The sequence below is a fragment of the Erinaceus europaeus genome, chromosome 20, assembly GCF_950295315.1.
Source record: "Erinaceus europaeus chromosome 20, mEriEur2.1, whole genome shotgun sequence".
Lineage (NCBI taxonomy): Eukaryota > Metazoa > Chordata > Mammalia > Eulipotyphla > Erinaceidae > Erinaceus > Erinaceus europaeus.
This window is the reverse complement of record NC_080181.1, coordinates 46807369-46821626: the sequence shown is the minus strand read 5'-3', so window position 1 is coordinate 46821626 and position 14258 is coordinate 46807369. Positions and strand designations below refer to the sequence as shown.

At 42.9% G+C, this 14258-nt stretch overlaps 1 protein-coding gene across 2 annotated transcripts in view; it reads right to left on the bottom strand.

Moving 5' to 3' along the window:
* Positions 1-14258, bottom strand: part of TTC23 (tetratricopeptide repeat domain 23) — an 86269-nt gene that overhangs the window by 51325 nt on the left and 20686 nt on the right. For both annotated transcript variants that reach the window (XM_060179327.1, XM_060179326.1), the window contains exons 5-6: positions 13179-13304; positions 4241-4418 (exon numbers count right to left, since the gene is read on the bottom strand). In XM_060179327.1, the coding sequence (XP_060035310.1) occupies positions 4241-4418; positions 13179-13304 (304 nt within the window). The remainder of the gene's footprint in view (positions 1-4240; positions 4419-13178; positions 13305-14258) is intronic.

The following is a 14258-nucleotide window of genomic DNA, read 5'->3' as shown; positions in this document are numbered from 1 at the left end:
CTGTAAAACTGTAGGTCCCTGCCTTTTGTCCACATTTCCATTTCTTTTCATCTGTTTACAAGAAATCTTCCCAGATGTCCCCTTCTTTGACATTTAGTTTTTGACTTTGAGTTATTTTGTCAGAGGAAAGACAGAATGTAGATGCTATGAAATTCATCAGTCTCGCTCTTTTTCTATCTTTTGATCCATAGCCATCTGTATATAAGTAGAGGAAAGATGTTAAAAAAAAAAGTATCAACACTGGATACTTCTGGGAGGGAGTCTTGGTGTAACCTATGACCCATTTCTCTGTACCTTTCTGTTTAACTTGGATTTTAAAAAAAGTAATAAAGAGCATTATTGTTCTTATAAAGAAGTGGTTGTTATTTTAAAAATAAATAGCATAGCATCTGGGTTTGGGTCATTCTTAGAAAATGTTTATAATGCATCAAATCATAATTGCATTCTGCATCTTTTCTAAATTTAAACCAAGACAGCTAGCATTTTTCAGCAAGCTTAATTTAAAATTAAATATAGCATTTGTCTGTGTATTTATAATAAATGAAGCAATTAACAAGGGCCAATCAGAAGAGCTGCCATTTGCTGAGGAGGCTGCACCTGCCATGAGCCAAATGTGGGCATTTAGCCCATCAGCTTGATTCAGGGCAGGCACCTGAAGACAGATTAAGTGACCCCCATGTCTTTGTCAGGCAAGTGATGAATTAAACCATGTCACTATGCTTAGCAAATCAAATGTTCCTAACCTAAGGGATCTAAGGCAGCAGAGCAGCCTTGAAGACTGAAGAGAGGTACAATTCAAGTGTCAGACACGAAAAAGCATCCACACCAGCATGGTGTCGATTTATTTATTATCTTTATTTATTAGACAGAGACAGCCAGAAATTGAGAGGGTAGTGGGAGATACAGAGGCAGAGAGAAAGAGAGACACCTGCAGCACTGCTTCACCACTCACAAAGCTTTCCCACTGCAGGTGAGGATTGGGAGCTTGAACCTGGGTCCTTGCTCATTGTAACATGTGCGCTCAACCAGTGGTGTTAATATATACCCCTTGAAATCTCAATCTCTCTCTGAAATGAGATCTTGTTATTTCTCTTTTGAATAGGAAAATATGTCACTAGTGCCAAAATCTGCTACAGGGAGTTTCAGAAACAATCCTGTTTGCATGGTTTCCATAGCCTCCCTCTGCAGAGGGCTGTGTGTGTTTGTGTGTGGTGGGGGGGGGGGGCGGTTGCTGGGAGAGTCTGGTGACAGTTTTTCATGGGTCTCTGGGCCTGCTGGCTTCTCTGCATAGCAGCTCTGTGGGGCTGACTTTGTTTTGTTCCATTTAAATCGGGGATAGTTCCTAAAATACTTTGGAACTTTTCTACATTGTACAGAAAATAAGAGGTCCTTTCTGTCTGGGTATTCCTCTCACTCCAAAGGAATGAAGAGAAATGAGGGAGAGTGATAACAAAACCCCCTTTTTGTGTGTGTCTACTTTTTTTTTTTGCCTCCGGGTTTTTTGCTGGGGCTGGGTGCCTGCACTACGAATCCACTGCTCATGGAGGCCATTTTCCTCAGTTTGTTGCCCTTGTTGTTACTCTTGTTGTTGTTGTTATTGTCATTGCTGTTGTTGTTGGATAGGACAGAGAGAAATAGAGAGAGGAGAGGAGACAGAGAGGGGGAGAGAAAGACAGACACCTGCAGACCTGCTTCACCGCCCGTGAAGTGACCCCCTGCAAGTGGGGAGCCAGGGGCTCGAACAGGGATCCTTGCACTGGTCCTTGCATTTTGTGCCATGTGCACTTAACTCACTGTGCTACTACTGCCCAGCCCTGTGTGTGTCTACTTAATACAAGGCTTTTAGGCTTGGGGATCCCTTGCAGAGTTGTGTACCTTTCTCTTTCTTAGGTTGAATTCCTGAAGAACAGCAAAGACTGGACAAATGTTTAATAACTTCTGCTAATAAACAAAAGCTTGAACTGGCAATATGCTAACAGTTCATAAGACCATTTCCATGTTGAATCTTAGAGTGATGGGAAGTGAATAAATTCTTTTGTAAGTTATATTCTCTCTCTCTCTCTCCCTAAGGTGCTCAATGGCTTTTTTTTATAATCAAACGTAGAAAGGTCTGAACTCAAACCAAGATTTTCTGATTTCAAAATCTAATGCTATTCTGTCTTCATCAAGTCATCTCTGTAATAATGATTAGCAAAAGTATTTACTGAAGAACTCTCTCATCTTCAAGAGTTAACAATAAAAGTAACCAATCAGACATTACAAGTATTATGAAATGAAAATTTTTCTATAGCCAGAACAAAGAGAAATTGTCCTATTAGGATTCAAAATCCAAATGTGATAAAAGATAGAAAACTGAAAGCACTAAAAATTTTACACAGTAAAAAAAAAAAACACTGTAATTGTACCCCTCTTATCCTATGGTCTTGTCAATCATTATTAAATCAATAAAAAGAAAGAAAGAAACACTAATTCCACAAGAAAATTACAGCTAATGTTCAGCAAGGTTGTACAACACAAAGTAAACACATCATTCATATTTCTTAGCTCTTACAATGAATACTAAGAAAAGGAACTTAAAAAAATTATTCATTTGCTGGGCCCAGGAGGTGGCTAAATGAGTAACATGGAAACATGAGGTTCCAAGTTCAATCCCAGACATTCCAACTACATTCTATGAACCAGATGTTCTTTTTTTTTCTATAGTTATTTATTTTCCCTTTTGTTGCCCTTGTTGTTTAACATTGTTGTGGTTATTATTGTTGTTATTGATGTTGTTGTTGTTGGATAGGACAGAGAGAAATAGAGAGGGGGGGGAGACAGAAAGGGGGAGAGAAAGATAGACACCTGCAGACCTGCTTCACCGCTTGTGAAACGACTCCCCTGCAGGTAGGGAGCTGGGGGCTCGAACCAGATCCTTAAGCCGGTCCTTGCGCTTTGCGCCACAAGCTCTTAACCTGCTGCACCACTGCTCGACTCACCATGAACCAGATGTTCTGATTCTCTCTCCATCACTATCTTATGTTAACAAGTAAATAAAAAAAAATCCACTTACAATAGCCTAAAACAGTAATATTTATGAATACATTACACTACAAAACATGGTTGAAAATAGTTAAGGAATACTTAAATACTCTATACTCTTATAAATGTTATGTAAATGTTTTGAAAAGTTAACATTGTTCCAGTGATAACCCTGGTGGAAGAAAAAAGAAGAAGAAATAATAGTCAACCCTTATCTGTAACATAGAAGGAAATGGGGACACAGGTCTCTAGTGTTGATAACAGCGTGGAATTATAACCCTTACTATGTAAATAAACATTAAATCACTAATAAAATTTAAAAAACAGGAAAAGAGTTAATATTGTTAATAGGTCAGTACTTCCTAACTGAGATACAGAGTCAATGTAGTTCCTACCAAAATCTCAACTGCCTTTTTCTTCTCAGAAATTGGTAAGCATATCCAAAGTTAAACAATCTTGAAATTTACCATCAGAGATGTCACATAACTTTAAAACTCACCCCCAAACCTGTATGTGAATGTTCATAGCAGCATTATTCAAAAACATCTATAAACTTACTATAAAATACTAGTAAGTGAGGGGCCAGGTGGTGGCACACCAGGTTGAGTGCATGTTTTACAATGCACAAGGACCTGGGTTCTAGCCCCCAGTCCCCACCTGGAGGGGGAAAACTTTGCAAGTGGTGAAGCAGTGCTGCAGGTGTCTCTCTGTCTCTCTCCCCTTCTGTCACCCACTCCCCTCTCAATTTATGGCTGTCTCTATCAAATAAATAAATAAAGATAATTAAAATACTAGTGAGACACTGAAATAATGGTGTAAGTAGAGACCAACAGTTCAATGGAACAGAATTTAGAGCCTGGGAAAAAAAAACAAACAGATAAGCAAACAAATAAACCTTGTATTTCATGGTCAATTCATCTTGACACGGGTACCAAGATGACTGGATGATAAAAGGCCAGTCACTTTAATAAACAGCTCACTTGGTAGAGTGTGCCCCTTATAGTAATAAATGGGGCTGGGACAATTGACCATCCAAGTGCAAAAGAATGAAGTTGGAACCCTCCCTTATGTCACAAATAAAATTAATTTAAAAAAAAATCAAAGCCCCAAAGGTAAGCTCTACTTGTAAAAACTGCTTCTCCACTTGTGTCTAAAAATAAAAAATAAAAATAAAAACTGAGTGTGGGGCAGCTTTGGGGACCCGTATGTGTCATCTTACCTGTAACAGGTGGTTGATGGCTGCATCGTGAAATTCCAGGGTTTGCTCTACACCTGCTAATTCTTGCAGTACTGGGACACACTCCAGACATTTCCCACCTTTACTGATTTCGATATATTCTAGAGTTTCTTGGTAGTGAGGCAAAGCTTCTTTTGACTTCTTCTGACCATGACATACCCTAAACAAAATAAATGGGAAGGGTTTTGTTGTTGTTTTTAGTAATTCAAATAAAAAAATATAGGTGGTCTAATGGTTTCCAGACATCAGGGCATAGTGGTGAAGAGGATGCATTCACGAATAACCAGGAAGGTCTAACCACTTCCTATGGGGATGGCCTTTTGGTCACTTAGCATGTCATCTGCAAGTGAAATGTTGGGTAATTTCACTCATATGAGAAATAGAAACAAAGCAAAGAAACCAATAAAGTCAAACAAAAACGCTGAGATTCTGACAGAGCCCTTATGTCACAAAAAAAAAAAAAAAGGAAGTAGGCAAGAGGAGAGGGTGCAAGGGATAGTGGGAAAGGGATAGACGGGCACTTCTGTGGTGGACACATACGGGGTGTTGATACACAACCTGATAAGAAGTGAAGCTGTACTGCTACAGCATGCATGGTCTTGTAAGTCAACTTTACCACAATAATAACAACAGAATAGGGGGCCGAGCAGTAGTGCAGTGGGTTAAGCAAAGACGGCGCAAAGCACAAGGACCAGCATATGGATCCCGGTTCAAGCCCCTGGTTCCCCACCTGTAGGGAGGTTGCTTCACAAGCGGTGAAGCAGGTCTTCAGGTGTCTATCTTTCTCTTCCTCTCTCAGTCTTCCCCTCCTCTCTTGATTTCTCTCTGTTCTATCCAACAAAGACAGCAATAACAACAATAATAAGAACAATAAACAACAAGGGTAACAGAAGGGGGAAAATAGCCTCCAGGAGCAATGGATTCATAGAGCAGGCACTGAACTCCAGCAACTACCCTGCAGGCAAAATAAAATAAAATAAAATAAAGAATAATAACAGTGCACACCTCACTGTTACTAACATTACGCTAATAATGGTTCCACTATTCCTGGACTGACTTTTTAAAAAGCTCAAGGAGAGAATGAGTGAGAGACAGAGAGGAGAGATGCCACAGCACCACTCCACTCTCCATGGAGCTTCCCCTGATGCCATCCATGAGGCACCCTAGTGGTGCTGCTGAGACTTGAGCCTGGGACGTTACATGTGGTGAGGCATGTACTGTACCAGAGGATGTATCTCCTGGCCCCTTGCCATTTATTTATTTATTTATTTATTTACTTATTTATTTATTCCCTTTTGTTGCTCTTGTTTTATTGTTGTTATTAATGTCTTTGTTATTGATGTCGTCGTTGTTGGATAGGAAAGAAAGAAATCGAGAGAAGAGGAGAAGACAGACAGGGGGAGAGAAAGATAGACACCTGCAGACCTGCTTCACCGCCTGTGAAGTGACTCCCCTGCAGGTGGGGAGCCAGGGGCTCGAACCGGGATCCTTATGCCGGTCCTTGGCGCTTTGTGCCACGTGCGCTTAACCCACTGCGCTTAACCCACTGCGCTACCACCCGACTCCCCAAGCCCTTGCCTTTTGATTCTTAATAAGTTAGACTATATGGTAAGCAATAACTAGCTTTGTAAGTATTGTTTCATATTTAAAGAGAAAACCCACAAGCATCCTTGGAAAGAGGCTTTGTAATATATGGCTGACAATAAATCACTTTGGCAAGATAACTCACCTGGATAGTGTACCCACTTAGCTAAGCATATAATCCAGGTTCGAGCCCATCCCCACCTTATGGTGGGAAAGGGGTGTTTTGGTGTCTTCTCCTACCACCTCAATCTCTCCATGGGGAAAAAAAAATGGCTAGGAGTGGTGTTGACAACAAAAATTTACCACTTAACCAAAGAGTAGATTCCTGGTATACTAAGTTTAAGTAACTAAAAATGTGGGTCAGGAAACTATGGTCTATGGGCCAAATCTCACTATTGCTATAAATAAAATTCTATTGATACCTAGTCATGTTTACATAGTGTCTATTTTCATAATACAAAGGCAGAACTGAGCAAGTGTCACAGATGCCATTTGGTCTACAGAGCCTGAGGTATACAATACCTGGGGCTTCACTATCTGGTACTGAATCAAGAGGAAGTCACATTTTTTTTTCAAAATGACTTCAGAATTTTTTTCACTGTATTTAGCTTAGAGAATTCAGACAATGCCACAGATATTTCAGAAAGGAAAAAATTCATCTTCTTCCTTTCATTCATGGATGATATAGAATGTGACAAGGAAGTAAAGAATAGGTCTTTTGTTTCCATGGTTGTTTGTAAAATTCAAAGAGAGGAATAAAACAAATATAAATGCCAAGAGAATTTCATGTGGGGGGCAGACAGGGGGTGGCACACATAGCTAAGTGTACTCAGTACTAATGGCAAGGACTCGTGCAAGGATCTGGGTATAAGCCCCCACTACCCACCTGTAGTGGGGATACTGCACAAGTGGTGAAACAGGTCTGTTGGTGTCTATCTCTCCCCTCCCCTCCCCTCTCAATTTCTCTCAGTCCTATCAAATAAACTAAAATAAAATGGAAAAGAGTAAGCTAGAGAAGGAAATGAAAAAGGCTTAAAAATGTAAATAGCACACAGGTAGCACAAAGTGCAAGAACCGGCATAAAGATCCCGGTTCGAGCCCCAGCAGGGGAGTCACTTCATAGGCGGTGAAGCAGGTCTGCAGCTATCTTTCTCTTCCCCCTTCTCTGTCTTCCCCTCCTCTCTCCATTTCTCTCTGTCCTATCCAACAATGATGACATCAATAACAACAATAGTAATAATTACAATAAGGGCAACAAAAAGGGAATAAATATTTAAAAAATAGTAAAAAATGTAAATAGCATTGTGTCCTTTTTATATTATAGTTACATATGTACACGTCCAGAGGAATGAAAACTGAGAAATTCAGGATGACAACTGCCTGCGAAGTGGGGGGAAGGAAACAGGACAGGGTAAAACAGACCCCAGGCCCCCAATTCATCTGGAAGGGTCTGTTTGCTGAGCCTGGTTGTATGACCGTGAGCATCAGCACCAAAAAAGCTAAGCTATTTTGTTAAAAAGCAAAATCAACATTCTTCTCTGTCATTGAGTGTGGCAAAGAAGGAGGTACTTTCTACCCCAAAGCCTTTCATGTAGCTGTTGGGTGATATTGCAGGGGCCAGGGACTGGGGGAAAAAAAAAAGAAAGCCAAAAATGGGGGCTGTTAAGCTAATGTAATCGAGAGCCAGCCTTCTGGAGCTCATTGTCTCTGAGAGCACACTGTTCACATAAAAGAAGAAACAAAATAGAAAATAGCATTACCTTGCCTACATGATATAGTTAATAAAAAGGGAATTGAAGGGATACTGTGTCGGGAAATAACTAAATTACAGTCTTACCTCCCTCCCTGACTCACTCCATCAGTCAATTTCAGGTAATCTTGTCTGTCTCCATTTGCTCACAGGTAATGCTGGAGATAGCGGCCTTTTCTCCTTTCCATTTCTTTCTACCTGTTGGGGACACGCTGAGGATCTATTATCTCGTGGCCCCGTAATGTTTTGGGTAGCATTAGGAAACACACTAGGCAGATGAAAAGATGGAGAATTTTTGAACAACAGAATATGGCAGTATGTTAAGTTGGCAGGTCCACAATTTCCACCATGGCATATTGTATTGAATGAAAATATTCCCACAGTAATTCTACAGAGCACACGAAGAGAAGTGCTCTCACTAGGATGAGCATCAGAAGACGGCACAGGGATGCAGCCCTGCTCGGACACACAACTAACAAATCACCCTCCTCTGACATGACTAACACAGCAGAGGGTTTGCCTTTTCAGAGGCAGGAAGACTGGGTACCACTGAAAAGTTAAGACATTGGGGTGGGGGGGGTAGCATAATGGTTACACAAATAGACTTCCCATGCCTGAGGCTACAAGGTCCCAGGTTCATCTCCCTGCACCACCATAAGCCAGAGCTGAGCAGTGCTCTGGTAAAGAAAAAAAAAAAAAAGTTATGACACTGTGGCCATCTGCTGCTGCTCAGAAGTCGATGGAAATTCAATCCCAAATGGGTTTTCTGAGTCACAGTAGAAAAGATCTACCTCCAGGTGTCTCTGCAGCCAACGGGAACTTCCAGGTAAAGGCCTCATTAGGCTTCCATTCACCTGGGCCATGGGTTCCAGCCTACACACCAGGGATGGACAGGCTTTGTTCTGCGCTGTCACTTCCCAGCTGAGAAATGACCCCAGTTCTCTCAGCCTTGATTGTTCCATTTGAAAATGGAAATGCTGAAAGTCCCTACCCTATAGCGGGAGGACTGCGATGGAATGAGATGGGGCCTGCAGGGTTTTTGGCAAGAGACTTGACACAGAGGGTGACTGAGAATTGGGGGGGCTAGCGTGCTTGTTGAAAGTCATCACTGGAGGCCGGGTGGTGGTGCACCCCGTTGAGCAAATGCACACATTACCATGCACAAGGACCCAGGTTCAAGCCCCCGCTCCCCAACAGCAAGAGGGCATGCTTCACATGTGGTAAAGCAGGCCTGCAGGGGTCTCTTTTCTTCTCTATCTCCCATTTTTCTCTCAATCTCTTTCTTTCCTTTCAAGTAAAATAGAAAGAAAGAAAAAAAGAGAAAATGGCCAACAGGAGTGGTGGATTTGTAGTGTAGGTACCGAGTACCAGCAATAACCCTGGAGGTAATTAAAAAAAGAAAAGAAGAAAAAAAGAGAGAGAGAGAGAGAGAGAGGGAGAGAGTAGGTAAAGGTCACTGTGCCAGGTAGTTTCCTGCTTCTTCATACTGCAGACAATGATTTGTAAAACAAAGCAAAAACAAAACAAAAGTAAATTATTTATTTATTGCCACTAAGGGTTCACTGGGGCTTCTTGCTTGTATGATTCCTCTTCGTGTTGCGCTTCATGTGATGGCCAGGGTGGGGGGTTCAAATCCCTATTCTTGCACATGGGAAGAGTGCACCCCACTGGGTAAGCTATCTCCTGCCTCTCTCCTCATTTTTTCCCAAACCACTATATATCAGAAGAAAACAGTGGTTCACAACACAGTTGTTCCATAAGTACAATGTCCTATCTCCCCGTGATAGGTATCTTTAATTTCATGATCAAGAGGAAGGGTAGAGCCCTGATCAGCTCTGGCATTTGTGGTGCTGGGGATCAAATCTGGGGCCTTGGGAATTCAAGGCCTGCACTCTACCACTGAGCTAGTATCTCCCTGGCTCTAAGAAAATGATTAGAGACAAAAATGAAATGAAACAAAAAGGATTTTTGTGTAAGTTAAGAGCATCTTTTCCATTGCAGAAAATACGATGAATACTAGCAACAGAATAAGACAGTGTCCTTTGTCACATAAGTAGGATGCATCCCAGGCTCACGCTGTGCCAGGGGAGCAGATGGCAGTAACCATATCTCTGCTGCACAGTGGGGCCGGGCCACTTCCCAGGAGCAGGAAAGGGAGAGGCAGGCTCTGAACACCTGAGTCTTCACAGAAACACACCCATGGAGGTGCTACTAGGACACCAAAGACCCCCATGTGATGGTGTGAATAGAAACTAGAAACAGAGGGAATCGGGCAGTAGCATAGTGGGTTAAATGCATGTGGCGAGAAGCACAAGGACCGGTGTCAGGATCCTGGTTCGAGCCCCCGGCTCCCCACCTACAGGGGAGTTGCTTCACAGGTGGTGAAGCAGGGCTACGGGTGTCTGTCTTTCTCTCCCCCTCTCTGTCTTCCCCTCTTCTCTCCATTTCTTTCTGTCCTATCTAACAATGACAACGTCATCAACAACAACAACAATAAAACAACAAGAGCAACAAAAGGGAAAATAAATAATAAAAAAAATTAAAAAAAAAGAAACTAGAAACATAAAAAGAAGAAGAAAAATGGAGTCCAAAAAGCAACAGTTAAACCTGGAGATAACTGATTGGCCTGGTTAAGGGCAGACTATGATTCCAAACAAGGGGACTATAAGGCTGTATTCATGTGACAACAACTGTCTTGTAGGTTATTATTTACCCAATACGTTGATTGGAAAGACAACTAACTGCTCATATTGGAATACTTGATTCAGATTCACTATTCACTTCCCAACCTTAGCAGACACCGAATGAAGTGCTGGGACAGGACAGGGGAGAGGTGACAGGGACAGGGCACAGCCTGAGATGGAGGCTGTGGAGCATGAGTCAGCCTGCAGCACTCATCTGTCAGCCCCAGGAGAAGCACACTGGCCTGCTGGGCACCATAAAAGGTGAGAAAGGAAGAGGATGTGCCCAGAGATCCCTTTTTAAGAGAGACAAATCCTGCAAGGGCTGCCTGAGAACCCCCTCCCCGCACCCAGCCTTCCACCTCTAAGACCTGGCAAAGAAAAAGGGTTTTTCTTTTTTTTTTTTTTTTTTTGGTTAAGAGTGTAACTAGATAAAGATACCAATAAACAAACAAACAAACAAACCAAGCCTTGCTACTTTCTAAAGGTTTGGGCAAAAATATTTAACCTTTAGTAAGGATACAAAGCAAAGGGATTGAGTGAAAACCATGCAGTTTAGACACTTCCAAAAAACTGGTGGCTGAGAAGAATAGGGAGAAGAGGTAACACATTTTGAAACAACTCGCTTAATAAAAAAAAAAAAAAGACAACCAAAAACCTTAGTAGTGCAGTTTGAAAGTTAAGTCCTCACTGAGGATACAGTGAAGGAATGGGCGAGGCCTGCCATCTGCTGGCACGATTTGGTACTGCTGATTTGGAAAGCACTCCTAGAAAAACTGCCAGATTCTGCCGGAAGATCATTTACTCTGTTTTGTAGCAACACTGCTCAACATTAAGTACCAATAACATTAGTCAGGCCCCAGCAGATGTAACACATAGGAGATCTTGGACCCTCTGATATGTGTATTTTCTGTTTTGCAATCCAAGTCTCTCATAAGTGGCACTGTAATGAGGACATTCGTGGTAGCACTGAAGTGGGAGAGGGAGCTGGGCACAAGCTGGGTGTCCACAGCTGGGAGGCTGAACCAAATGAACCAGCACACTGTGGCAAGTGAGTCCCAGGGGGCACCGTGCAGCAGCCAGCAGCCATGAACCAAGGTACAGACAGCGACTGAAAACAGTGCTGAGTGGGGGAAAGTGAGATCCATGCTAGAGAGACACCTAAACTTAAAACATGTGAAATTAGGCTCCAAAAGACTGACATCAGGCCCCCTTTTAAAGGACCGGGTTTGAACTGTCAGGTACAACCGTGGGGGGAGAGGGTGATCAGAGATGAATAAAACAGGTTAAACCTCACTCTTAAATGCTAAAATCAAGCCTGGAAACAAGAACAGTGGGGGCTGGGCAGTGACGGTGATGCACCTGATTCAATGAACATATTGCTAAGCACAAGGACCCAGGTTCGAATCCCCTCACCACCACCTGCAGGGGTCCGCTTTATGAGTGGTGAAGTAGGTCTGTAGGTGTCTATATTTCTCTCCCTTTCTCTTTTTCCTCATCCTTTCTCAATTTTTCTGTCTTCTATCTACTAAAAAGTAGAAAGAAAAAGACAAAAACGGCAATCATGAGCAGAAGACTCACAGCGCTTGTACCGAGCCTCAGCAATAACCCTGGTGGCAATAAAAAAAGAAAGAAGAAAAAGAAGAACAGTCTCAGGGATTCCAACTCTGACCCCTTTCCCTGATGGGAAAAGCTGTAAGAGGTGGGGAAATGTGGCAGTCTTTGACCCCTTCTTCTTGACTGCCCTAAATCTAGCTTCTGGCTTTTTCTACCCTTCCCCACTAACATAAAAGGTTAATCCTGTGTGTGTGTGTGTGTGTGTGTGTGTGTGTGTGTGTGTGTGTGTGTGCGTGTGTGTGTGTGCGCGCGTGTGCGCATTTTCTTAAACTGACTTAATGAACTAATGGTAATAACAGCAGATTTACCTTCATGTGAAAGCTGGCGTGACAGAGTTTATCCTATTGTGGTGCTAAGCATTGGGATTTAGGTGAAATGATACTGTTTATTATTCAAAGTGTACATGTAAAGACATAAGTCATCATTAAAATGGGTAGCTCCGAGCCATATGGAGCAGAAAGAGAATGAAGATCAGAAACAAAAGGAAATCACCTCAAGGCATGCGTGAACTGATGAATTCTCTGTAATTCAGGTCCCAAAACCCCACAAACAAAATACAAGACAACAAAGTATGTCACAAGATTTGTCTTTAAAAGTGTGAGTCAGGGGTCAGGCGGTAGTGCAGCGGGCTAAGCGCACGTGGCGAGAAGCCCAAGGACTAGTGTAAGGATCCCGGTTTGAGACCCTGGCTCCCCACCTGCAGGGGAGTCAGTTCACAGGCGGTGAAGCAGGTCTGCAGGTGTCTGTCTTTCTCTCCCCCTCTCTGTCTTCCCCTCCTCTCTCCATTTCTGTCCTATCCAACGACAGCAACAACAACAACAATAATAATAACCACAACAATGATAAAACAAAAGGGGAAAAAATGGTCTCCAGGAGCAGTGGATCTGTGGTGCAGGCACTGAGCCCCGGCAATAACCCTGGAGGCAAAAGAAAGAAAGAAAGAAAGAAAGAAAGAAAGAAAGAAAGAAAGAAAGAAAGAAAGGAAGGAAGAAAGAGATGGAGGGAAGAATAATACAGGAGGAGGAGGAAGCAGATGGGAAGAGCAGGCAGGTAGACAAGAGAAGCTGATCACAACACAGGGCAGATGAGAGGTCGCACGGTCACTGAAGAGTGTCACTGGTATGTTAGTGGCTGTGGCAGCTGCTCTAATAGAACCATGGTCCTTTTTCACTCTTGGAAAGGAACACAGAGAAGCTACAGACATAGCATCATGGAGAACGGACCTCTCTCCTGAAGATATTGTCACATAAACAGACAAAAAAAAAAAAAAAACAGACTTGGAACTTACCTTGCAAATGACAACTTGATCCGCGCCTGAATTTCCGTCCACTCCTCCTTTATGATCCGTCCACAGTGCAGCAGCTCCTTTGAAAGTCTCTCTGCTTTTTCCAAATTCTCAGAAGCTTCCTTATATCTGAGATGCATTCAGGGGCCTTCCAAAGCACTTGGGTGGAGACCCTGAACACCAGTTCTTGGACTAGCTTGGTCCTCACACTTCCCCTCATTCTTCCTGAGTGGACTCAACCTCTGATGGGCCTTAAGAAAGTGAATGTACGGGGCTGGGTGGTGGCGCAGCAGGTTAAGCGCACATGGTATGAAGTGCAAGGACCGGCTCAAGGATCCCTGTTTGAGCTCCGGGCTCCCCACCTGCAGGAGAGTTACTTTACAAGCGGTGGAACAGGTGTACAGGTGTCTACCTTTCTCTCCCCCTCTGTCTTCGCCATCTCTCTCAATTTCTCTCTGTCCTATCCAACAACAGCAATAGCAGTAACAATAACAACAACAACAAGGGCAACAAAAATGGAAAAAATGGCCTCCAGGAGCAGTGGATTTGTAGTGCAGGCACTGAGCCCCAGCAATAACCCTGGAGGAAAAAAGAAGGAAAGAAAGAAAGAAAGAATGTAAGAGGGGTCGGGTGGTGGCACACCCTGATGAGGGCACGTTACAATGCTCAAGGACCCTGACCCAAGTACCCACTTCCAACCTGCAGGGGGGGAGCTTCATGAGTGGTGAAGCAGTGCTGTAAGTCTCTCTCTGTCTCCTCCCCTCTATCTCTCCCTTTCCTTCTTGATTTCTCTCTATCCTATCAAATACAAAGAAAAAAGAAAAGGGGGCTGGGTGGTAGTGAAACTGGTTGAGTGCACAAGTTACAGTGCTCAAGGGCCTGGGGTTCAAGCCCCCGGTCCCCACCTGCAGGGGGAAAGCTTCACAAGTGGCAAAGTAGTGCTGTAGGTGTCTCTCTGTCTCTCTCTTTTTCTATCACTGCCCTTCCCTATTGATTTCTGGCTGTCTCTATCCAATAAATAAATAAGTAAAGATAAAGAAGACAAGGAAAGGAAAGGAAAGGAAAGGAAAGGAAAGGAAAGAA